This window comes from Stigmatopora argus, chromosome 4 (genome assembly GCF_051989625.1).
Source record: "Stigmatopora argus isolate UIUO_Sarg chromosome 4, RoL_Sarg_1.0, whole genome shotgun sequence".
NCBI classification, from domain to species: Eukaryota; Metazoa; Chordata; class Actinopteri; order Syngnathiformes; family Syngnathidae; genus Stigmatopora; species Stigmatopora argus.
In genome coordinates, this window is record NC_135390.1 from 23,330,589 (window position 1) to 23,353,395 (window position 22,807).

The window sequence follows — 22,807 nt, forward strand, 5'->3', positions numbered from 1 at the left end:
CTGGCGTCGCGTGGTGCGAGGACAATGGTTTCAATGCAAAAAACGTTTACTTCTCCTCCATAGTCAACGTCGGGGGCTGCCCGACTCGGGTCGTGGAGGGCTCCTCAGCGGTCTGTCTGTCCCGCGTCCGACACCCCTGACCATCTAATCGGTGTGATTGAGCTCATGGAGAAAATGCCCAATTTCATTGGATTCGGGTGCACTAGAAGGGGGAGGGAGAGATTGGGGGCCCTCCGAGACGGAGGTTGGGGACCCCCGGAGTCAAGTTTTCAACAACACTATTTTCCTGCTTGTTTGAGGGAAAATTGGTGAGCCAAAACCTGCAGCCCTTTGCATCCCAAATCAACCAAATGGAGCAAATAAAAGAAGGCAGGCTCTTGCGCACTAGACGCCACCTCGTGTATTTGGACACTGAACGCTAATCTGCCCGGCAAAACGGGACTCAAAGGCGACGTCGTTTGGGGAAAAAAACACGGCGAGGAAAACGGCGGCGGCGCCCCCTCCCTCTCGTCGTCCGTCTCCGGCGCGCCGGGCCTAGTCCACCGCCCGTCTGGCTCTCTGCCTGGACGCCGTCTCGTCCCGCTCCTTCTCGGGAGGTCGTCGGCGGCGGCGGCAGGCGGCCAGCTCGGCCCGGAAGGAAGGCGTGTAGAAGCCGTAGATGAGCGGGTCGCAGCAGGTGTTGAGGTTGCCGAAGAGGAAGAGGCCGTGGTGCAGGTATTCGGGCGTGAAGCCCACCACCTCGGGCCGGAACCAGTACCACACCCCCAGCAGGTAGTACGGCGTCCAGCACACCACGAAGGAGAGCACGATCATCACGGTCATCTTCAGCGTCTTCATCCTGGCTCGGGAGACTCCGTCGGCCCCGCTTCGACGCAGTCGACCTGGGGGGTGGCGTGGCGTGACCGGACGTTTGGTCACCCGGACCCAGACGCCCGGCGACCAAACGTCCATGTACCGGGGGGTGGGGGGGTTTGCACCCGCTGTTGTCGCCGCCCTTGTCCGGAAAGGCCGCTTACCTTTGTTCCGCGCGTGCGCCTTTTTGATGTGAAGCACGATGTGGCCGTAGCTGCAGCTGATCACCAGCAGGGGGATGGCGTACAAGGTGCCCAAGTAGAACATGTTGTAGAGCGTGGCCTGCCAAGGCGCGCCGAAAGCGCCGTGGGTCGCGCACTGAATGAAGTCGCCGCCGTCCGCCCCCTGGCCCGCGTTCACCGTGCCGAACACCAACAGCTGCAAAAAGGGCCGCCGTCACACCCGTTTGAAAACTAGCCAAGGCCGCGGGCTTTGCCGCTGAGCCCCAAAGCGCGCCCCTACTGGAAAAAAAGTGAGATTTGGACTACGCCGGCTGCCACCGGCCTCCGAGCCACTAGCATTTCTCTGGGATCAGGACCGCTCTCTTATGGGTTAACATTACGCAACATTCCGGTGGGGATTTATGGCACGGCGTGGCTTCCACTCCAAACAAAAGGCGCCCGCGGGGACCCGACGTCGGTCTTGCTACTTTCAGACTTGCGGCCCGTTCTCAAGGGTTAGTCCGTTAGCTAGCTAGCTAGTTAGTTCATCAGCCCTAGCCTAGTGTTACGGGCGGCGAGCACCTGCGGTGCGGCCAGCAGGAGGCTGAGGCTCCAGGCCAGCGCCAGGGCGCCTCGGTTCCCGCGCCGGGCGCTCAGCGGCCGCACCACGGCGCGGCGGCGGTCCAGGCCGATGAGCGTCAGCACCGAGGCCGAAGCCTGCATGGCCAGCAGCTTCAGGAAGCTCAGCAGGCGGCAGAGGGCGTCGCCCCCGTACCACTGCACCGTCACGTTCCAGACGGCGTCCAGCGGCATGGCCACAAAGGTCATCATCAGGTCGGCCGCCGCCAGGCCCGCCAGCAGCGGGCGCAGGCGGGAGGGCGGACGGCGCCGCACGCTGGCCGCCAGCGCCAGGTTGCCGGCGGCGGCCACGGCGAACAGCAGCGCCGTGGCCCCCACTCGGAAGCGGGCCGCCCCGCCGAAGGCGGGGGCCTCCCACCGGGACGCGTTGGCCGGCCGCGGCGACCGCTCGCCCGACATTCTCGGACGGGAAATTGCCCGAAGAAAAGAGAGCGTGGCGTTGATGGAGAACCTGCTGGAAAGCTTCACTTTAGGGCCCGCCTATTTCAAGCGTGGAAAAGAAAACCTTGTGGAAAGCTCCGCTTTAGGGCTGGCCTCTTTGGAGCTCCGCCCTTTTGTCAACAGCTGGATGAGCAGGCCTAAAGTTTCCAAAAGCGCACGCCCAGGCAGACCTTTACGAAATCTGTGAAATCGCCGGGGCTTTGGTTTCCATGGGAAAGGCGTCGTTTTAGGTCGGGGCCATTGGCTAAATATGTTTGTAACGGTCACTCAGCCAGCACACAAGTCCCAACTCTGACGCAAGATGGCCGCCAGATACTTACGCCGCTCTGAATGACGTCACGCACCGTGATGCGGCCGCCCACCCAATAGGAAAGAAACGCGGGCTTTCAAAACATAACCCGGAAATAGGCGTCTCGGCTTGTTGTGTTTCTCGCGCTCGCTTCCACTTTTGCTTGATTCCCGAACGAGGACGCCACACTCGCGAAGGTTTGAAGACGTCGAAGATGTTGGAGTCCCCGGCCCCGAGTCAGTGTGAGTTAGCCACGACGGCCTCGTCGCCTTACACAAGTACTGCAAGTCAACTCGATGTTATCGTGGTATTGCGCGCATGACAACTCAGAAAACAATATGCTCACACTTGACGTGATAAAATGTGTCTGGTGCGTGTGTGCGCGAGCCCGAATGTGTGTTTCTTTCCCTGCCCTGTGAAGAAATGTCTGTGTTTGAGAGAGAATTTATTTGTCAAGAGCGTACGTGTGGGAATGCACCAGTGTTTATGAAATATACTGTTGTCGCGAGAATAGAACTCGCAGCGGGACGTGGATTCTCCCCCCCAAATATTTTTGTTGTTGTTGACAAGGGAAAGGCAAACTATCAGGAGTAGTGAAAAATCAATCAAATGTACCCCACGACAATGCCTTTCTGTTGTGCCAAACACAAACCAGTGCCTCAGTATGGATGCTTTGGCCATCAAACATGCTATTGGGACACAACATTGAAGTGCGAACGAGCCTATTCTGAAGCCCCGGGTGACTTTTGCGGCGCAGATGGACGCCTGACGGCCGAACAGATGGACGAGCAGAGGCTTCAAAATGTGGCCTATCACTATTTGTGTCGACTGGAGGAGGCCAAAAGGTGTGTTCAATTCATTCTTCATTCACCCACGGCCTGACATTTTTTCCAGTCGCACGGCGACGTCTTTGCGAGCGGTCGGCGTCCGCCGCCGGAACGCTGGCGTTCCCGTGACCTCGTTTGCGGACGCCACCGACGGTCCAACGCTTTTGCTGGCGCAGGTGGATGGAGGCGTGTCTGGGGGAGGAGCTTCCGCCGCCCGGCGAGCTGGAGGAGACCTTGAGGAACGGCGTGGTCCTGGCCAAAGTGGCCCATCGCTTCGCTCCGGCCGTCGTTCCCCGCGAGAAGATTTACGACTTGGAGCAGCGGCGATACCAGGCGAGCCTTTGGTCGCGACCCCCTCGTCAACGCCCTCATCTTCCGCTTTCTGCCATTTGCAGGCCGGGGGTCTGGAGTTTCGCCACACGGACAACATCAATCGCTGGAGAGGCGCCATGGCGGCGTTGGGGCTGCCGCCCGTGAGTCGGCCGCCGCCAACCTCAATAAAGTCCCCAAAAACCAAGCAAATGGGCGCAAGCCACACAATTGGTGCCTATCGAAAGGGGCAAACATTTGCGAATATTGGACGCACGTGGTGTCCTCCCTTTAGATATTTCATCCCGAGACCACCGACGTCTACGAGAAGAAGAACATGCCGAGAGCCGTGTACTGCATACACGCCCTGGGGTGAGCGCGCGGCCGCCGGCCCGCCCTTTCGCGGGGTCCGCCGCGCCGCTCCCTGACCCGTCGAGTCCCTTTTTCTCTCCAGCGTCTACCTTTCCGGCCTGGGTCTAGCTCCCCCCATGGCAGAACTTTGCGGCGAGGTCAAGTTTTCGGGTAAGTGCCGGTGTCCCTTCGAGACGGCTCCCTTTGAGGCTGACGTGGGCGTGGCCGTGCCCTCAGAGGAGGAAATCCACAACATGAAGCTGGAGTTGGACAAATGCGGCCTCCGCCTGCCCGCCTTCCACAAAATCCAGGGAATCCTGTCCCAAGAGATGTCGACGGACGAGGCCGCCGACGCCGCCGACCGGGACGCCGCCGACCGGGACGCCGCCGACCGGGACGCCGCCGAGGGTGAGCCGCTTCCTCTTCGCTCCTCGGCGAAGGGGGCCGTCTGACCCGTTGATCCATTCCAGCGCGAGCGGCGGCGGAGGCCGTCAACGAGTCGTTGCGGGGCGACGACCCCGGACTCACCTTGGAGCGTCTGAGGGCCCCCCCTCTCCGACTGCCCCCCGTTTTCACTGGCGGGGCGTCCCTTTATCACCGCCAACTCGGGCTGTTGCAGACGCGCTCCGCGCAGGTACGCGGTAAAGTGGCGCCCGTTCGTCCACGTCACGCTGACGACCCCGCGCGACCCGCAGGGGGCGCTGCATCAGGAAGAGCTGTTCGTCGCCGTGGAGATGCTGTCGGCCGTGGTGCTCGTCAATCAAGCGCTGGAGGCGGGAGACCCGCGGCAACTGGGCCGCGTGTTGGCCAGCTCGTCGGCCGGCTTGACGGAGGTGGATCCCGCCCTGCTGGACGAGTGAGGAACATGGCAGGGGGGGTTCATGGCTACTCTTGCACAAATTCTGTACTTTTCAGAGGTGTTGACAAATTAGCGCGTGAGTAATTCATTGTCATGTCAACGCATTGACTTTGATGTGAATGTCGCCCCTGCCCACACGGTCGCCCCGAGGCCCTTTTGGTAGAGGTGCCGTGAACTGAAGTCAGTTTATCGCTCGTACCTGAACGTTACCATACTCGTAGGAGTGGTCATTTAGTATGAAGTGGGGAAAGGGATATTTCAACTATATTGGTATAGCTTTGGGTTGGCTACAGTATGGCTATGGGGAGCCCAAAATGCTAACACTAGCGATGCTCCCAAAAATCCGCACAGGTACTTGTCGCACCTGTCCGAGCTGACGCTGTCGGCGGGATGCCAAATGCTGACGTGGAATCAGCTTCAGGAAGGAATCTGGCAGGTTAACGAGAAGGGGCGCGCCCAGGATCGGCGTAGGTGGTCCGCGCGCACGGCCAGCGTGTGCCATTTTCTCGGCTGACTGACCTCTGACCCTTTAGAGATCCTGGCCCTCCGCGCTCTCAACGAGGCTCTGACCCTGGGGGACCCCGACGGGCTGCTTTCCGCGCTGATGTCGCTGCCGCCGCCCTCCGGCGGCGCCGTGGACATCCGGCCCGCCGACGTCGGCCGTTACCTGAGCGCGATGAGGGACGTCCGGCGGCGCAAAGCGCAGGTCAGCTTAGGCACCCCGCCAAGAATGAGTCTGCATCGAATGAACCGGCGCTGCCCCGTCAACCATTCAGGTCGGTGGAGACGCGGGCGCCGAACTGTGGTTGGCTGACGTCCAGGAAGTGGTGACCAGAGTCAATCGGGAGACCGGGCAAGCTCTAAAATGTGAGTCCATGGTCGGAAATAATCCAAAGCCCTTCGGCGCTTCGGTCCTCGTCGACGGCGCAGCACGTCCGTCCAATCCGTTATTAGCGGGAGGCCCGGTCGGCCCCGCATGAGCAAATTTCCATCGGGCGCCACCCTCCCGCTTCAAACGGACGGGGTGTCCGCTCGGGACGATCGGACGTCTAGCGTCGTCGGAAGTACAAAAGTAGTCTCCGGCTAAGTTGCTACCGACGACGTTCGCAGCGTGCCTGGCGCTGGCGGCCGTCAACCAAGCGGTGAAGGAAAAGCAGGCGGCGCAGACCCTGCGAGTGCTCTCCCTGCCAGAGGTGGCGCTGCAGGGCGTGAGGCGGCGCGACGCGGCCGAGTATCAGCTGCGGCTGGCCTCTCTCATGCGGCGCAAGGCCGCGGCAGGTGACGCCGGCGGGAGCGAGGGGGGTCAGAGAGGGCGGCCGCTGAAGCCCGTCCGCCTCTGCAGGAAACAACAAGAGTCCCTGGGTGGGCATCCCCACCGCGGACGGTGCCGTCTTCTTCTTTCACCTGGGCAAATTGGAAGGCACCTGGCAGAAGCCGCCCCACTTTGTCCACAACAGCGTCTTCCTGGACCGGCGGGACGTCCAGGTGCCGCCTCGTCCGTCCGCGCCACCCGGTCGCCCTCGCTCGCCCGCTCACGCCGCCCGCCCACCCGCAGGAAGCGGTCAGCGACGTCCGGGCCGAGCAGCGGCGTCGAGAGCTTTGGGCCGACAACGTGGAGCTGATCGCGCGCCTGCAAGCGGCCTCTCGGGGATTCTTGGCCAGGCGTCGTCTGGCGGCCCGCCGCCGTTACCTGCGTGACAACGTGGGCGCCATCGTCCTCATCCAGGTGCGCGGGACGTGGGTCGAGGCTCGAGTCCGCGGACGTCGGTTCCCCTCTGGGGATTCCCAGAAAGCCACCACGGTCACCGCTGGCGTTTGCCCTTCAGGCTCACTGGAGGAGGTTCGTCTGCCAGCGGGCGTACAGGAGGCGGCTGCGCTTCCTCTACAGCAACTGGAGGGCGGCGGTCAAGGTACGTTTTACCGGAGTACGCCGGCTCGGACGCCCGATCCGCCGCAAATTTGCACGCCGGGGTTTTGGGGAGGAAGGAGTTGATTCCCGAGCCAGTGGAGTTTCCACAACCCGGTCGATGACGACACGCCAAAGCGGGCGGGAGGAGGGGCCTCGCTCCCGTGGCCCCTCCACGTTTGTCCCCTCTTCTCCTTGCTTTCAGATTCAAGGCTTTGTGAAGATGTGGCTGGCCCGGAGGAAATACCTGGCCCGCTTGAGCTTCTTCGCACAAAACGTGAGTACCGTATTTTCACGACTATATGGCGCATCATATTTTTAGCCGCAGTAACGAGTGCTATTTCTGTATTTTAAACACACAAAGGACGCACCGTTTTTTTAGACGCACATATGTTATATATTATATACGAATATCTAACCGCAATAGCGCTGGCTACCGGAAGCAGCCCCAGACTCTTTTTCCGGTTCCCGGTGCACAGTGACTGCTGGGATATAGAGTTCTTGCACGCTTCACCCACACGCTAAAAAAGACTTTTATGAGCGCCTTATAGTCGTGAAAATACGGTATATGCCGGCGTGCCGCCCATTGGCTTGCACGCGCGGCTTCATCGGCACCCCGATTCGCAGGTGGGCGCCATCGTCAAGATCCAAACCTTCTTCCGAACCCGGCGCGCGCAGGCCGAGTACCGGGCGCTGGGTGAGTCTTTTGTCTGGGACGGCTGGCCGACGGACGGGGGGACCGACCGACCGATCGACCGACCGTCTGTCGGCAGCCCAATCGGACGCGCCTCCTCTGAGCGTGCTCGGGAAGTTCGTCCACCTGCTGGACTTCGGCAACGGCGACATGCGAGAGGAGGCGGAGCTGGCGCGTCTTCGCGGGGAGGTGGTCCGCGCCGTCCGCTCCAACCGGCGGCTGGAGGCCGACCTGGACCTGATGGACTTGAAGATCGGGCTGCTGGTGCGCAACAGGGCCACCCTGCAGGTGGGAGCGTCTTCCGTACCCGGCCGGGCGAGCGCTTGACGAGCCTCACGCGCCTCTCCCGCAGGAAGTGGCGGCTCACTGCAAGAAGCTGACCAAGAAGAACAAGGAGAAGCTGTCGGGCATGATGGACGCGGAGAGGAGCAAAGGCCTGAAGGCCCTCAGCCGTGAGCACAGACAGAGACTGGAGGCCTACCAGCACCTCTTCTACTTGCTCCAAGTGGGTGGGGGGGCTCGGCCGGGGCGCGCCCCGCCCCGCCGTGCAATGCCGTCCCGCTCAAGGCCACGGTGCGTTTCAGACGCGTCCGTCCTACCTGGCCAAGCTGCTCTTCCTGGCGTCGCACAGTGGCGGGAGCTCGTCCTTGGTGCAAATGTTGATCTTCAGCCTGTTCAACTACGGTGCCGACGATCGCCAGGCCTTCCTGCTTGTGCGCCTCTTCACCGAGGCCCTCCACCTGGAGCTAAGGTCGCCGCTTGACTCGAGCCGCCCCGCCCCTTTTTGTCATTCTTTCTTCTTAAACCCCACTCATTATAGAATCCTGGCAAGTTGAATTCTTCTTCGGCTCCTTCCCTTTGCAACTCGGGCCGGTAGATGGGGCAGAATGACATTAGCTAACCATTAGCCGACCAATGACGTGTCCCCCTCAGGTCCAGGGTGAGCGAGCCTCGGGACGTGATCAAGGGGAACCCCTTGGTGGTCAAAATGCTGGTGGACTTCTACCGGCGCGACCGGGGTCGCGACGTCTTGCGCGAGGTCTTGGGGCCCGCCCTGGCCGACGTCCTGGCGGCGAGCGAGACGGACGTGAGGACCGACCCGCTGGAGGTCTACAAAAGCTGGATCAACCAGAGCGAGAGCCGTAGCGGGCAGAAGAGGTGCGGACGGGTCGGCGGGCGGGCGGGCGGGCGGTCGGGCAGCGCCCAAACAAACCACTTGGCGCTCCAGCTCAATCAACCCCGACCGCGCTCCCCCTCGCCAGCTCCCTCCCTTACGAGGTCTCCGCCGAGGAGGCGCTGGCTCATCCCGAAGTGCGGCGGCGCGTGGACGTGGCCGCGGTCAACCTGCAGAACCTGACCCAGAGAATCCTCCAGGCCATCACTTCCAGTGTGGACAAACTCCCGTAAGCCGCCGCCCGTCCCTCCTCTTCGTCCTCTTTCTCCTCTTCCAACTCTTTGTTTTTGCCTTTGTGCAGGTACGGCTTCCGCCACATGGCCAAGGTCCTCGGAGACGCCCTGAGGTCAGAGTTCCCGGCCGCCGGCGAAGACGACGTTTACAAGGTCCGTAGCCGGCCGAACGGGGTTCGCCGTCCGCGCTCGCATCCGTCACACCGCCGCGCTTCGGGTCGCAGGTGCTGTGCAACGTGCTGTATTACCGCTTCATCAATCCCGCCGTGGTGGCGCCGGACGCTTTCGACGCGTGCGAGCTCCCGGGGGCGCCCGGGGGCCTCCGGCCGGAGCGGCGCCGCCTCCTGGGCTCGGCCGCCCGCCTGCTCCAGCGCGCCGCCGCCGGCGAGCGCTTCCTCGGAGACGGCCGGCACGTGGCCGCGCTCAACCGCTATGTGGAGTGCGCGCACGGCACCTTCAGGTCGTCGTGGTTTCATCTAGATCGGATCGGGGCTGTCCAAACCAATGAGGAAGATCTCACCACAATCCGGCGGTCTACTCCGTTAATACTTCAAAATGAATACTTTTTTTTGGACAGCCCCGATCTAGACGATCCCACTTTTAGTTAGCCACGCGGTTCTAAGTGTGCTCGGCTCACGCCGCAGGAAGTGGGTGTCGCGCGTGATCGACGTTCCCGAGCCATCGCGGCGCTACGGCCTGGACGAGTACTCGGAGACGTTGATCGTGGGCCGGCCCGTCGTCTACCTCTCGCTGGGCGAACTGCTCGACGCCCACCGGGTGAGTCCCGAGCCCGCGGAAGGCGTGGGCGCCGCTCGTGGCTGACGCCGGAGACGTGGCTGACTCGCAGCTGCTGTTGGAGCACCGGGACGTCTTGTGTCCCGAGGCCGCCGACCCGCTGGCCGTCCTGCTCGCCGACGTCGGGCCCGTCCCCACCCGGAGCCAGCTGACGGGCGTCGCCGACGGCCAAGGTACCGGCTTGTTGCTGCCCGATGCCCTTTACGGCGCGGTTGAGCCCGTTCTTTACCACGCGGCAGACGACCCCGCATCGGATTGGAGAAAGACGGAGATCTCTCTGACGCTCGCCGACAAGTTTGAGGACCGGCGTAACGGCGGCGACGACGACGGCGACTTGGCGCTGCTCTTCCTCCGGTGAGTCCTCTGCCGGCTTCCCGCTGCAAATACGAGCGCCACCGACGCTTTGCCTTCAGCACCAAGCGGCTGATCGCGGACGTGATCCGGGCGCAGCCGGGCGACACCCTCGCCGACGTCCTCCGGACCGCCGCCACGCCCGAGCAGGTGAGCACGCCGACGGAGAAGAATCCCGCGCGCCGTCGACCGCTCTACGCGAGGCCATGTCGATAGCAAACTAGGTATCCAACGTAGAAAGGGTCGCTCTCGTAAACAATGGCTCATCGGTGTCGGCTTCCAAAACCCGGCCACGATTGCGGGATACCACTTTTGCCACGTCATCAATTTGACAAATCTCTGAAAATTAGGCGCCAACTGTGCCATGGTTGTCATTATTCTCCACACATATTTAAAGCCATGCCCCCAAACTGAGCAGAAAGTGACCTTCACCCTTTGCTGCGACACCAAAATCAAGGTGTCACATCTTTGGCAAGATTTGTCAAAGCGGGCGCCGTAGACGGCTCTCGACGCCCAACTCCGTCGTTCCAAATGGATGGGATGGATTGGAATTTTTGAAAAAGGCTGGGCTCCGACAGGAGGCGTGTCACCGGCGGCTGATGAGGCAGCGCGCGGTCGGGGACGCGCCGGCCCGCCCGCCGAGAAGGACATCCTCCTCCTTCTCCGCCCTGGATCTCGAGGAGAAGAAACGAAAGATCGGCAAGAGCGTTCGGCGTCTGGAGGCGGCGGGTCTCCTGCCGCCCACGGGCGCCCATCGCCGCCTCCTGGCCGCCATCGCGCAGGTAAGTCGCCCGAGGAAGAGCGCCCCGGGCCGGCCGCGACCCACGCCCTCCCCTCCCGCCGCAGGACGTGAGAAACCGCTGTGCCCGCCGGCGGCGTCGCGCGGCGGAACTGGCCAAGTTGGACCAGACTCTGGGCGGCCTGCGGGCCAAGAGCGACTTCCTGGGCCGTCAGGCCGACTACTACCGCCATTACATCGCCCGCTGTCTGGACGAGCTGACGGCCGCCGCCGGGTGAGTGGGCGGGAAGGGCGCCTCGCCCGCCGCCCCGCTGACGTTTTGTGGCCCGGCAGCACGGCCCCCGGTGAGAAAAGAGCAGACGCGCGGGGGAAAAGGAAATTGACGACGGTAAGCTACACGGCCGCGCGGCTGCACCAGAAGGGCGTGCTGCTGGAAATCGGCGACCTGCCCTCCACGCAGTGAGTACGCCGCCCGACTAGTATCGAGTCGAGAGCGCCGACACCCGGCGATAACGCGGACGTGTGCTCGCGCCGAGGTTCAAGAACGTGCAGTTCGACATCGCCAGCGGCGCCGAGAAAGGAAGCTTCCTGATCCGCGCTCGCTTCCTGGGCGTGGACGTGGAAGAATTCCACATCAAGTACCAGGTACGGCCAAAACCCGCCCGCCTGCTTCTCAGTTATCTTTTGCGTCCGTCCGTTAACTCTTGCGCCCCGATAGCTAATCTCTTCCGCGCGTGCGCCCGTTCAGGACCTCCTCCAACTGCAGTACGACGGCGTGGCGCTGATGAAGATGTTCGACAAGGCCAAAGTCAACGTCAACTTGCTCATCTTCCTGCTCAACAAAAAGTTCTTCAACAAATGAACGGACGCCCAGTCACTGTTTGAACTCAGCAAAGAAGTTTTACTCTATTTGGTCTTTTGTGTATGACAAACAATAAATATGGTACCTCGCACAAAAGGCGCGCTGGTGATTTCCGAGCCGCTCCGCCGTCCACCAGGGTGCCGAGATCAAAAAGTGGGGTCGCCGTATCCACTCTAATAGCGCAGCGCCCCCCGTGTTAGCTCGGGCCTCAAAAGGTGACGGGTCCTTCTACCTCTGGACCATTGAGTCTCTTGGAGTCCTGAAGACATTTGCCGCTACGGACGGTTCCAGACATCAAATCCGCGCCGCATTGGGTGTCGGTTCATGTTTCACGGTCATTAGCGGATGATCCAATTTGGCCGCTGTACAAAGTGACCCAATATTATCGTGCGTGGTCACGTTTAACAAACCAAAATGGATGGAATTCAAGTTCGGCCCGTTTTTTTTCTCCCCCAAAATGGCCCTTCTTGGGAGGAAAAAAACGATTGATGTCCATGTACCTATGTCATTCACTTAGGAGTAATCCCCAAAGCGTATCTTGGGTAAATACAGGCTTTTTAGGGTTTGGGTCCCGCCGCCGCCCGCTCCTCAGTCAGTCACCGTAAGGCTCCGACACCTTCTCGGCCAGACTCTCCCGAAAGACGGACAGCTGCTTCATCTGTTCCGTCTGCATGGAGTGCCTCCTCGTGAGCTTCTTTTTGCGGGGCTCGCCGTCCGGGTAGCCTTTCTGCACCTTCAGAGGCGGGAGGAAGCCGCAAGGCGGCCTGCCGTGGGGGAGGCGCTCCAGCGGGAAGGTGCCGGAGCCGCGCCGCCCGGCCCGCTCGACGCTCTCCCCAAAGGGCGGCGCCTCGAACACTCGCCGCTCCTCGGGAGATCCGGGGACCGGAGCCGGGCGTCGCTCGCTCCCGCTAGCTTCGGGCCCGGACGAGATTGGCTCACCGCTCCCCGAATACGGAACGCGGTGCCGCTGAACTTCGTCCGAGCGGCGGGAGGGGGCGCGTCCGGGGCGGTCTTCCCGCTCCGCCGCCCGGGGTTCGTGCGTCTCGATGCTGTGTCGCCGCGACGTGGACGCCCGGGCCGGCTCGGCCAGTAACACGGCGTCCATTCGCTGACTCAGACGGGCCACGCCGCCGTCCGCGGCCGGCCCGAGGCGGGCCGGGGGCGCGGTCGGGCCCTCCGCGGCCGGCCCGAGGCGGGCGGAGGGCGCCACCAGGCCCCAGGGTTCGGAGTTCAGCCTCTTGAGCAACTTTCGCGGAGGCGCCGGCGCTCTCTTCTCCCCCCGAGGGCGGGCGGCGGAGCGAGGCGGAGGCGGCGCCGGCGTCGGCGGAGGCGAGAAGCTGAAGACTCGCTCATCTCGGCCGGCCGGAGACGAGGTGGCGATCTCCACGTCCGACGGCGACATGCAGGCGTCGGGCCCTCCCGGCGACGGGGGAGAGTTGAGGTACTGCTTGGTCTTTTTGGTGCCGGACGGAGACGTGTCGCTGGTGATGATGATGACCTCTTTGCCCTTTGCCCTGCAGGCGTCCAGCAGCACCCGCAAGGTGTCCCGCTGGCCCTCTTCCAGGGCCCGCGTCAGGGCGGAGCGCCCCGAGTGGTCTTTGAGGCTGGGGTCGGCGCCGCCGGCCAACAGGAGGGCCACGGCCTCTTGGCCGGCTCGCCGGGCGCAGGCGTGCATCAGGGCCGTCCGCCCGCCCTTGTCCGGGATGTTGGGGTCGGCGCCCCCGTCCAGCAGGTAGCGCAGCATGCGCACGCGGGTGCCCGGGTCCTGGTAGTCGGCCAGGCAGGCGGCCGCCAGCGGCGTGCGGCCCAGCCCGTCGCCCTCGTTAATGTAGGCGCCGCCCTCCAGCAGCAGGCGGCTCAGCCTCAGCTTCCCTTGGAAGACGGCGCTCAGGAGGGCGTTCCCCTCCATCTGTGGGGGCGCGACGCAGCCGCCACCGCCGCCGCCGTCACCACCGTCCCCCATGGCTGCCGCTTCTCAATGACCTGCGGGAGAGCCCCCGTCCGTCACGTGAGTCGTCACGGGGCCTTTTCAGCGCCGGCAACGTTGCGGCCGGCGGTTCCGAAGCGGGGCGGGAGGGGCGCCGGCCCAAATGTCACTCGTATGGAAGTTTGGTCAATTTTCTCCGGAACCGCCATCCCCGCGACATCGCCGCCAGCACCACCGTAAAGTGCTTAGTGTGCGACGGCGACCGCGAAGGACAAGTGCGGCCTTCGCGTTCGCCGTGGCTTTCGAAGGCCCCGCGCGCGTGCTGCCCATCGTGTCGCCTCCCCTCGCGTGACGGCAGTGAAAAACAAGAAAGGGCTTTGCCTACCGCCGCGCCGCGGAACGATGGGCTTCGTCGCCATCACTGCGTCGAGCTTCCTCTTCATCGGCGAGCTCTTCCAAGGTGAGGGCCGTCACGTCGCCGTCACGTCGCCGAGCACGTCCAACTACCTCCCGCCGTCGCCACGGAAACTGACAGCCGCCTCCGCCGTGCGGCGGTCAAAGCTCCGCCCGCTGGACGAGCGCAAAAGGAAAAGGCGCGCCCCGAGCAGACGGCACAATCGGTCGGGCCGGACTCGAGCGCGTTCCTGTTCCTGCCGCCTCCGCCATTGGTTCAAAGTAGCCGCCGCGTCACGGTCACGTGAGTGGGACTGAAGACACTGTTGCCATAGTTACGGAGACCGAGGAATCCTGCGGAAGGAACTCCAGGCCGACAGGGGGCAGCGCGAGCGCAACGCGCCTCGACGCGACGCCTTACGAGCGAAAAGGGGCTTGTTATTAGCCGAAAGGAAGCTAGCTACCTAGCTAGCGGTTCCCGTGTTGCGGCGGCGAAGCACGGCCAGTCGTTTCTCCCGGCCAGCCTGGCCCGAACGCCCACCTTTGCCATGAAATGGAGCCTTCTTGGACACCCGCAGGTATTGTTGCTATTTGAGCGACGAGCTCGCTTTAGTCGCGAAAGCAAAAGACTTGCTCGTTCGGCTCCTCGTAGCTGTGGAGGAAAGGGGCTTCCAAGGCGTACGGAATTTCAAAACAAGCCGTGGGAAAGCAAACAAAACAAACAAAGAGCACAAATAGACCAAGAACGAGACAAATGCAGCATTTTCAGCCATCTCATTTGTCCATTGTTTCTTCGTGATCCATCGACTACAGTGGTGCCTTGAGATACGAGCTTAATGCGTTCCGGGACTGAGCTTGCATGTCTATTTACTCGTATCTGAAATCGACGTTTTCTCATAGAAATGAACTCGATACAAATTCGGTCCCACCCTCTAAAAAATACACCAAAAACTGGATATTGGAATGGAAAAACATGTTTAATTGTTGTCATTCGCCATCTATTTCAGAGTAACAAATAACTAGGTTATGATGTTTAATACTACTAAAATCAAATCAAAAGTCATTACACAGCTGCGTATAACGAAATTGGTGGTGCTACTCCACAAAGTGCGTTTTCCCAGTAAAAACATAAATAAGTAATATACAAATATAAAAAGTCACGTCCGGGCAAGGTAAATTCTAAAATATTGCACATTGTTAGTGCACACCCCGAAGTTATTGCACAGAAGGGATTGTGTGTCGTGCTAACGCAAGTTCACAGCCCTGATGGCTGTGGGAAAAAAAGACTGTCCTTAAGTCGATTTGTCCGTGCTTTGTGAGACTTGTAGCGTCTGCCAGAGGGCAGCAGCTGGAACAGGTTGTGACCAGGATGGTCTGGGTCCCTGACAATGTTCCCGGCTCTGCTGAGGTAGCGAGGGCTGACCGTGTCATCCAGTGAGGGAGGGCAGAGAGCAGCCATGATCTTTGATGGCACAACGCGTGAAGAGAAAGATCACTTGTGCGTCTTTCTACATGGCCGACTTTGACCCATTGTACACCTTTTCAACCTCTTGGTTTCATCGGAGGAGAAAGAGAGGGCTCTCCGCGCCCAAACGCGTTGAGGTCGCGCTCGTCTCGCCCATTGGGGAGTGATATGCGCGTGGGAGGGGCTTATATGTTTGCCTCCTGGCCAGCATCAAGCGCTCTTCTCCCGTTACCGCCAGCGCGGACGCACGAGGACGCAGACGTCCCGTCCCGAGAGGAACCGGCGGCCGAGGCCGAGGCGGAGGAGGAGTCGAGCCAAGACGAACTGGGCCGACTGGACATCGACCTGGACAGGAAGTCCAGACGACACAACTTGACGGCCTGCAACGTGCGCGACATCCTGCACGTAAGTCCAACGCCGCCCGCCCGAGGATCCGTCGGCGTCCGTCTCTGGCTTCTGTGCTCGCCGCCTCGCTGACCCGAGCGTGTCCCTCCCGCGCGCTCTCCGTCAGGAGGTGATCACCGACGAACGCGTGGTGGCCATGATGAAAGCCGCCATCCGAGACACGCGGGACACGCCCATGTTTGTAGGTGGCGTCGCGCCCTCCCGTCACACGCGCCCGCCCGCCCGCCCGCCCGCCCTCTCCGTAACCCGGATTCCTTGTCGTTTGCCACGGCGCCAGGAGCCCAAGATGACACGGTCCAGGTGGAAGACGGCCGTCCGGCAGGGGCAGGTGAGCCACGGACTAAGTGGAACGCCCAAGCGCACGCTCGTCGCCGACTTGACGCGCACGTCTCGCCTCTTTGCGTTCAGTGCGTGGACTGGAGTTTGTCGGCGGAGCAAAGTTCGCAGGTGAGGGTGAGGGTGAGGATGGGGAAGGGCTCCCGGCCAAAAGGCCCGCCCCTCCCTCCGTCCGTCCCAAGCCGCGCCCTTTGTCTCCAAGCCGCCGCAGTTTGCCGACATCCAGCTGGACGCCGACGGAGACTCGTCGGACGAAGAGTACCGACCCCAGGAAGAGGAGGACGACACGGCCGAAGAGGTGCGTGCGCTCACCCCGTCGACCGGGTTACGACTTGCCACTCGTTAGCCTCATCGGACAATGATTTAGCGGATTGTTGACCTGGCCATTTTCCAAAATGTCCACACGCTTTTCAACGCAGATCACGTCCATTTTGTCTTCATTTTGATCGGATCCTTCGTTTTGTGAGGCTGCAAAAGCCGGCGCTTGGGTTCCAATTCCTTTTTGTCCCCGTCTTTCAGTCTTTCCTGAGCGACTGTGACGTCATGTGGCCACCCGAAGACCAAGCGCCCGAAAGCGGCTGCCGGGTGACCGCCGCCCCCTCCTTCCTGGAAAGCCTGAACGCCGTGGAGGAGGAGCTGGATCGCGGACCGGCCTACGCCGCCTTTTCGGTAATTACAAATCCTTCCGGGGGAAGGAGGGAGGGACCTAAAAGCCGCTTGATTCGGTCTGGGCGACGCCAACGAACGTAAGCCCCCCCCTCGCCTCGCCTCCGTTCTTCCTTTACAACATTCATGATGCATTGTCGTGGTGCAATCCCTCTTTTGCGTCGATGATTGACATGATTTTATCCAGTGTTTGCTGGGGTGAGGGACCTTTTTTTGGTCTGCGGTCGCTACGTCCCAATAAACGGCCACAACGGGAGTACTCCAAACCCCCTCCCGTGTTTAATCTGTCGACGCTGGAGTTTTAAAGTTTGGCCTAAAGTGGGGCTCCGTGGCAGTCTCTCGGGATGGAGGAGGAGGAGGACGGTGGCGGCGGCGGTGGTGGCGGCGGCGGTGGTGGCGGCGGTCTGGCCTTGCGCACGCGCTCCAAGCTGCCCCTCGTGGACGTCCCCTTGGAGCGGCTGGAGGCGGAGCTCCCGGCCCCCGACGGCGCGGCCGACGCCGACGAGGCCGGGGGGGAGGAGGACCGCCATTGGACGCGCTGGCTCCACGGACTGGTGGCCACGCACCACGAAGGTAAGAGTCGGTGGCGGTAGACCTCCGGGGTTAGGGTTGCACGTCCATTTTTTTTGGCTCCCTATTTCAGAGGAAGCGGACGACGACGACGACCCGGAGTACAACGTCTTGGACGACCTGGACGAGCCCGACCTGGAAGACTACAGGACGGACCGCGGCGTTCAGATCACCAGTAAGACCGTTGAAACGCCGCTTTTTGGTGCCCCAAATGTATGGAGGCGATGGAAAGCACGCCCGTGTCGCGCAGCTCGGACCGACGTGTGTTTGTTTTCCAGAGAAAGAAGTCAACCAACTGCTGGAGGAGCTCTTCCTCACGGTCAGCGCGCGCTCAAACTCTGGCGCCACCCACGGATAAAAGCGCGGACCGCGCTTTTATCGGCGGGCGGCGCCAGAGTTCATCCGTGTGTGCGCGCACGCAGCTGCGGGATGGAGAAGAAGGCCCCGAGGAGGACGAGGAGGATGACGAGGACGAGGAGGACGAGGAGCGGCCCTCGGAGGCTCGGCGGTAAGACGGCAAACGGCGGGGACCCTCCCGTTGGGACGCCCCGGCAAAGACGTGCCGCCGGCGTTTGGGTCGGGAGGGAGAGCGAGCGACCCCGCCCGCGCGTGCCGGCTTTCTACCAGGCCAGAAAGAAGCAGCGCGGTGGGCACAATGCAGCGATGGGATGGGGCGGGCGGGGCGTTTGGGGGTGGGATCCCACAAATCTATTTTTGTCTTTGGCAGGCCCGTGGAACGCAGGCGAGCAGCCCGCGAAAGCTTCCATGCCGTCCAGCCGCCTCCGCCGGAACAGCAGCAGCAGCAGCAGCAGCAGCGGCCAGCCCTCCGGGACGCCACAAACTGGCCGGCGCCCAGCGTGTGGGTGGCGGGCGCTCGGCCCGCCTTGCGCCTGGACTCTGCCCACAAAGCGCGACTCAGTCAGCAAATGCAGCAGGTGCTCCCTCCCTCCCTCCCTCCCTCCCTCCGTCGCCCGAACCTTCTTAGCCACTAGAGTGACAAACCAAAAAACATGCTCAAAAGCGCATCTGACCTTTGTACCATACCTTTTTGGGCCTCTCCGTTTCGGCCGCCTGCTATCGGCTCGTGCCGGTACCGGAGCCACGCCGCAGCGTCTTTTGGTACCGCTATTACTCGTACTTGAACGTAAAGTCGTTGCGGCGTGGCTCGTTCAGACTGCGCCGGACGTCCGACCGGCATTCGTCCGGGGCGTCCGAGTCGTTGGGGGCCATCAAAGTCGGCGCGTCAAAGTATTTGCTATTTGCCGAGCGGCCGCCACGGCACGCCAACGCGTTGGAGCCGCGGGGCCGCCGGCGCGCAAACGGCCGTCTCGCTTCGGACCGTCGGACGACGGGTCTCGGAGAGTCGCGGGTTCCTTCTCGCTACGTCTTGATTTTAGCGCCAGTGGCGTTTTTTTCAGCACGTCCAGCTGCTGACCCAAGTTCACCTGCTGAGTCGCGACGTCTGCGCCCTCAAACACGAAGCCGCCGTCACCAAACACTTTCTGGTCAGTCGGCCGAGCGGGTTTGCGGGCGAGCCAGCGGACGGCCCCAGTGACCCCGCGTGTGCCGCGCAGGAGGAGCTTCGGCGTTTTGCCGCGCGCCGAGAGCAACTGTCGCGTTCCTCGTCTTTCCGGGCGAGCAACCTCCAGGGGGCGCTGGAGCTGCTGGAGGAGACGCGGCACGCCGGCCGGCTCCCGCCGCGCCAGCCTCCCGCTTCCGGGCGCTGGCTGCCCGCCATGTCTTCCACCACGGCGGGTAAGGACGGGCGCCCGACGTGGCCCCTCGCGCACTGACGCCGTACCTCCCCGCAGGCCACGCTTTCCCCGTCTTGCCGGCGGACGCCGCCTGGCTGCTGGCCACGCGGGACGTCTTCATCTACCCTCAACTGCTTCCCGTGTGCAGCCTGGATCCCGCGCGCCACGCGCGACCCCACCGCGGGACATTTACCGCCGGGGAGGACGGGTGAGGGCGTCGGCTCGTCCTCTGGGAGAGGCGGAGCCGCCCGCCTGAGAGGTGTCTAAAAGATGGCGTGCGTGCGTGCGCAGCATGATCGTTTTAGGTCTGAAGCACTTTGAGGGGGCCGTGCAGCCGCAGCATCTGATCAGCTCCTACCTGCTGTGCAAGAGCGCCTTCCGCTTGGCCAAACACATCCGCGAGATGAGCGGCCCCCGGGCGCCTCCCCGGAACATCCTCAAGGTCCCCGAAAGCGCCGGTCCGAGGAGTCGGGCGGAGAGCGGACTTTTTTCACCCGCCCTTCCTTTTCCCCGCAGATGTTTCTGACACGGCAGCCGGCCACCCCCCGGCCGCTGGCCTGCGAGCCGGCGGGAGCCCCGGACCGGCGCCCCCCCGTGGAGAGGGATCCCTCCGTCATGCCCGTTTGGCTTCAGGTGCGTCACGTCGCGGGGAGCCCTCACGTTAACGCCGAGTCGGCCGGGGGAGGCGCCTCGTCGCCCTCCCCTTTCCCGTCCGTCGCCCTCCCCTTTCCCGTCCGTCGCCCTTCTAAAGCGAGGACGTGGACCCCGGCCGGCACCGGCCGGGTCGGGAAGCGCGTCTGACTTTTTTTTCCCGGCGCCGCCCTTCGCAGAACAGCCGAGAGATCGTCCGGAGGACGCGAGTGGACGGCGGCGCTCCGTGCTACCCTCGCTCCCTTCCCAGAGGCTGCCACCTGAAGCTTTACCCTTCCCGCCTCCAAAAACCCCCACCGCGGCCGGGTCCCTCCCGCCGGCGCCTTTTCACCCTGGCCCACAACGCCTCCTTGCACCCCATCTGCCCGGCGCGACCGCAGGGGGACACGCTCCTCTCCTCCGTCTGCGCCGGGGGCATCCTCCTGGTCGGAGGGGACGCCGCCTCCCCGCCCGTCGTGCCCAGAGAGTCGCCGGCCCGCGGCCCCCGAGATGTGGGGGAAGGGGAGCGGGCCGGAGCGGACCCGGGGGAAGAGGAGCGGGCGGTGGGGGATGAAGGGCAAGGTCGGGAAGAGGAGCGGGCGGGAGAGGGAGAAGAGATGGCGGGAGAGGACCGAGGGGAAGAGGAGCGGGCAGGAGGGGATGAAGGGCAAGGTCGGGAAGAGGAGCGGGCGGGAGAGGGAGAAGAGACGGCGGGAGTGGACCGAGGGGAAGAGGAGCGGGCGGGGGGAGACGAAGACCAGGGGCGGCAAGAGGAGCGGGCGGGAGAGGAAGAAGGGGAGGAAGAGAAGGATGAAGAGGACGAGGACGATGACGAAGACTTTGACGAGCTGACTCAAGACGAAGATGACGAAGAAGAGGAGGGGGAGGAAGAGGCGTCGTCCGAAGAGTCCCTCCCCGCCGCGGCCGAGGCGCCGCCGAGGTCTCCTCCCCGCCCGCCCCGGCCCGACCCCCGCCCCGACCCTCGGGGGACGGCCGGGCGGCCGGCCCCGGGAGGGAGGCGGGGTGGCCCGTCGGAGGAAGAGCACTCGCCTGCCTCGCAAGAGGAGGAAGAGGAGGAGGAAGAGGCGCCCAAAAGGGACGGCGGGGTGGCCGTCGCCTCGGAAGACGACGACCTCGCCGGCGCTCGCGAGGAAGGAAGGCTTCGGAAGCCGCCCCGGGGAGGTGGCGGACGAGGGAGAGGTAGGTAGCGTCCGACCGCCGCCCCTCCTCCTCCTCCTCCTCCTCCTCCTCTCGCCCGGCCCACCGTGAGCACGGGCCGCGTCCCCTCAGGTCGACGGAGCCCGGGCGACGGGGCGGCGCGGCGAGCTCGTCGGGAGCGCCCGGGGAAAGCCCCCGCCGGCCCCCTCTACGACGGCGACGCGATGGAGAACGACCCTCGGCGGCAGAGCAAAGACGCCGCCTTCGCTCACGGCTATCTCCGAAGGGTGAGCGCCCGCCCGGGAAAGGCGGCGTTTTCGCCCGGGTCCATCGGCTCCGGGCTCATTTTCCTATTCCGGGGCGGAGGTTCGCGAGGCGCTGCGCGACCACCCGGACAAGTTGGAGGAGTTTGTCGGCGCGCTGAACGAGCTGGAGCGGCCGGACGGACGCGAGATGCTGGGCGTCTTCCGAAAGCTGCGCCGCATCCTGGGAAAGCGCACCGAACTGCTGCGCGACTTTGCCGCCTTCCTCCATCCCGAGCAGGCGCTGGAGTGCGGACTGGTCGGTGGCGCCGTCCAAGGCGCCCCCCCCTCTCCGCCGTCCTCTAAAGTCGAAAGCTTTCTCCCGCCCGCAGTTTGAAGAGCAGCAAGCCTTCGAGCGCAGCCGCCGCTTCTTGCGCCAACTGGAGGTCACCTTCGGGGACAACCCGTCCCATTACAACAAGATCATCAAGGCCCTCCAGCCCGGCCCCCGACTGGGTGCCGCCGCCGTCCGCGAGGTATGCCATATCCGTACCGCTCGGGTGGCCGGCTGGCTGGCTGGCTCCCGGTCACCCGCGCTCGTGCCGCTCAGCTCCAGGCGCAAATGGCGGCTCTGCTGAAGGGACACCCTCGGCTGCAAGCGGAGTTCTGGGTGTTTTTCGACGAGCTGCGCCCGCCGCCCGCCCGCCCGGGCCAGTTCGAGGAAGCCCGTTGGCCGGAGGAGGGCGAGGAGGGCCCGGGCCTTCCCGCCGGCGGCTTCGAGGAAGTCACCTTGCCCGACGAGGACGCCGGCGAGACGGACGCCTCCCTGACCCGGCACCGGATGAGGAAGTTGCGCCCGCGCGCGGCCCCCGACGAGGTCGTCCTCACCGACGGAGCGGCCGACCGCGCCTTTCCGTCCTCGCCCTTTCCTTCGCGGGGATCCGATTGGCTGCGTCGCCGCCCGCATCGTCGGAGGGGATGCGCTCGCTTCCACGGCGGCAAGGTGAGCCCGGCGAGCCGGTGCGCGCGTGCGTCCGTCCGACGCCGCTTGACGCCGTCTCCCCTACAGGACTCGGGGGGCACGGCCGGGGTTCCGGCGAATTCCGACCCGCTCCACGTTCCCGCCTCCCGAGACGGCGCCGGTCTTTCCGACGCGGCGGTGCGGCGGCGCTCGGCCGACGAGGAGGAGACTGGGTCGCCGTCTCCCAAGAGGAAACGGGACGAGGACGTCCCGGCGGCGCCCGCCGAACTTCCCGTTTGCGCCAAAAACATTTCCCTGACGCCCAGCGGGGAGAAGGTCATCCTGTGGACCAGGTGCGGCGCAAGGCGGCGCCGCCAGGATCGCACGCGCTCAATCTAGCGCGCCTTCTTTTTTTTCTTCTTCCAGGGAGGCCGATCGGGTGATCTTGACCACGTGTCGACGGGAGGGGGCCAATCCCGACACCTTCCAGGGCATCTCCGCTCTGCTCGGCAACAAGACGGCCGGCGAGGTGAGCGTCGGTCGCCGGGGCGCCGGCCTTGCCTTTCTCCGGCCGACGGACCCCTCTGCGCCCGGGTTGCAGGTGTCCGGACGCTTTCGGGATCTGATGCGCCTTTTCCAGAGCGCGGCCCGCCACGCCGGCTGCGGAGACGAGCCACCCACCCTTTGAAGAACGCCGCCCGAAATGCTTCCCCGTCCAAACTTTTTCCCGAGAATAAAATGGCGGGCCGATCTGCAGGCGCCCCCAACCGTCCTTGAAAGGTTGGCCTATTTTCATTTTTAGAAAGCCAGGCCAAGCA

The 22,807-nt window shown here is 63.6% G+C and overlaps 4 protein-coding genes across 7 annotated transcripts; 2 read left to right on the forward strand and 2 right to left on the reverse strand.

The window, feature by feature from the left end:
• Positions 1-377: 377 nt before the first annotated feature.
• Positions 378-2,167, reverse strand: LOC144073012 (gonadotropin-releasing hormone II receptor-like). Its single transcript, XM_077598507.1, has 3 exons — positions 1,596-2,167; positions 1,017-1,230; positions 378-881 (listed from the first exon to the last, which is right to left on the reverse strand). Exons 1-3 carry the CDS (start codon positions 2,049-2,051, stop codon positions 535-537), a joined length of 1,017 nt encoding a protein of 338 aa, XP_077454633.1. The 5' UTR covers positions 2,052-2,167; the 3' UTR covers positions 378-534.
• On the forward strand, positions 2,091-11,578 carry LOC144073000 (ras GTPase-activating-like protein IQGAP3). Of its 3 annotated transcripts, XM_077598481.1 has the most exons (34): positions 2,095-2,624; positions 3,038-3,227; positions 3,386-3,542; positions 3,605-3,682; positions 3,814-3,890; positions 3,973-4,040; positions 4,107-4,277; positions 4,340-4,503; positions 4,565-4,725; positions 5,080-5,195; positions 5,262-5,434; positions 5,505-5,595; positions 5,839-6,006; positions 6,071-6,213; positions 6,284-6,454; positions 6,555-6,638; positions 6,840-6,911; positions 7,262-7,331; positions 7,408-7,616; positions 7,681-7,833; positions 7,913-8,079; positions 8,262-8,486; positions 8,591-8,731; positions 8,804-8,888; positions 8,960-9,195; positions 9,380-9,512; positions 9,583-9,703; positions 9,770-9,884; positions 9,944-10,031; positions 10,460-10,663; positions 10,728-10,894; positions 10,954-11,079; positions 11,157-11,265; positions 11,369-11,578. In XM_077598481.1, exons 1-34 carry the CDS (start codon positions 2,597-2,599, stop codon positions 11,480-11,482), a joined length of 4,575 nt encoding a protein of 1,524 aa, XP_077454607.1. In that variant the 5' UTR covers positions 2,095-2,596; the 3' UTR covers positions 11,483-11,578. The 3 variants fall into 3 exon arrangements, with proteins under 3 accessions (XP_077454604.1, XP_077454607.1, XP_077454605.1); XM_077598478.1 differs by having other exon boundaries at positions 2,091-2,624; positions 6,555-6,911; XM_077598479.1 differs by having other exon boundaries at positions 3,140-3,227; positions 6,555-6,911.
• On the reverse strand, positions 11,495-14,083 carry LOC144073009 (ankyrin repeat domain-containing protein 34A-like). The gene is made up of 2 exons (XM_077598502.1): positions 13,795-14,083; positions 11,495-13,465 (listed from the first exon to the last, which is right to left on the reverse strand). The coding sequence occupies exon 2, from the start codon at positions 13,443-13,445 to the stop codon at positions 12,075-12,077; it is 1,371 nt and encodes a 456-aa protein (XP_077454628.1). The 5' UTR covers positions 13,446-13,465; positions 13,795-14,083; the 3' UTR covers positions 11,495-12,074.
• Positions 14,084-14,202: 119 nt separating this feature from the next.
• Positions 14,203-22,768, forward strand: gon4lb (gon-4 like b). 2 transcript variants are annotated; one of them, XM_077598483.1, is made up of 25 exons: positions 14,203-14,380; positions 15,506-15,672; positions 15,779-15,853; positions 15,950-16,000; positions 16,081-16,119; positions 16,211-16,306; positions 16,528-16,677; positions 17,010-17,247; positions 17,318-17,419; positions 17,523-17,563; positions 17,667-17,752; positions 17,972-18,179; positions 18,663-18,749; positions 18,819-18,999; positions 19,056-19,206; positions 19,290-19,440; positions 19,515-19,631; positions 19,829-20,828; positions 20,919-21,073; positions 21,153-21,347; positions 21,421-21,564; positions 21,669-22,031; positions 22,098-22,342; positions 22,416-22,518; positions 22,591-22,768. In XM_077598483.1, the coding sequence occupies exons 1-25, from the start codon at positions 14,356-14,358 to the stop codon at positions 22,675-22,677; spliced, it is 4,257 nt and encodes a 1,418-aa protein (XP_077454609.1). In that variant the 5' UTR covers positions 14,203-14,355; the 3' UTR covers positions 22,678-22,768. The 2 variants fall into 2 exon arrangements, with proteins under 2 accessions (XP_077454609.1, XP_077454608.1); XM_077598482.1 differs by having other exon boundaries at positions 14,206-14,380; positions 21,639-22,031.
• Positions 22,769-22,807: the final 39 nt, after the last annotated feature.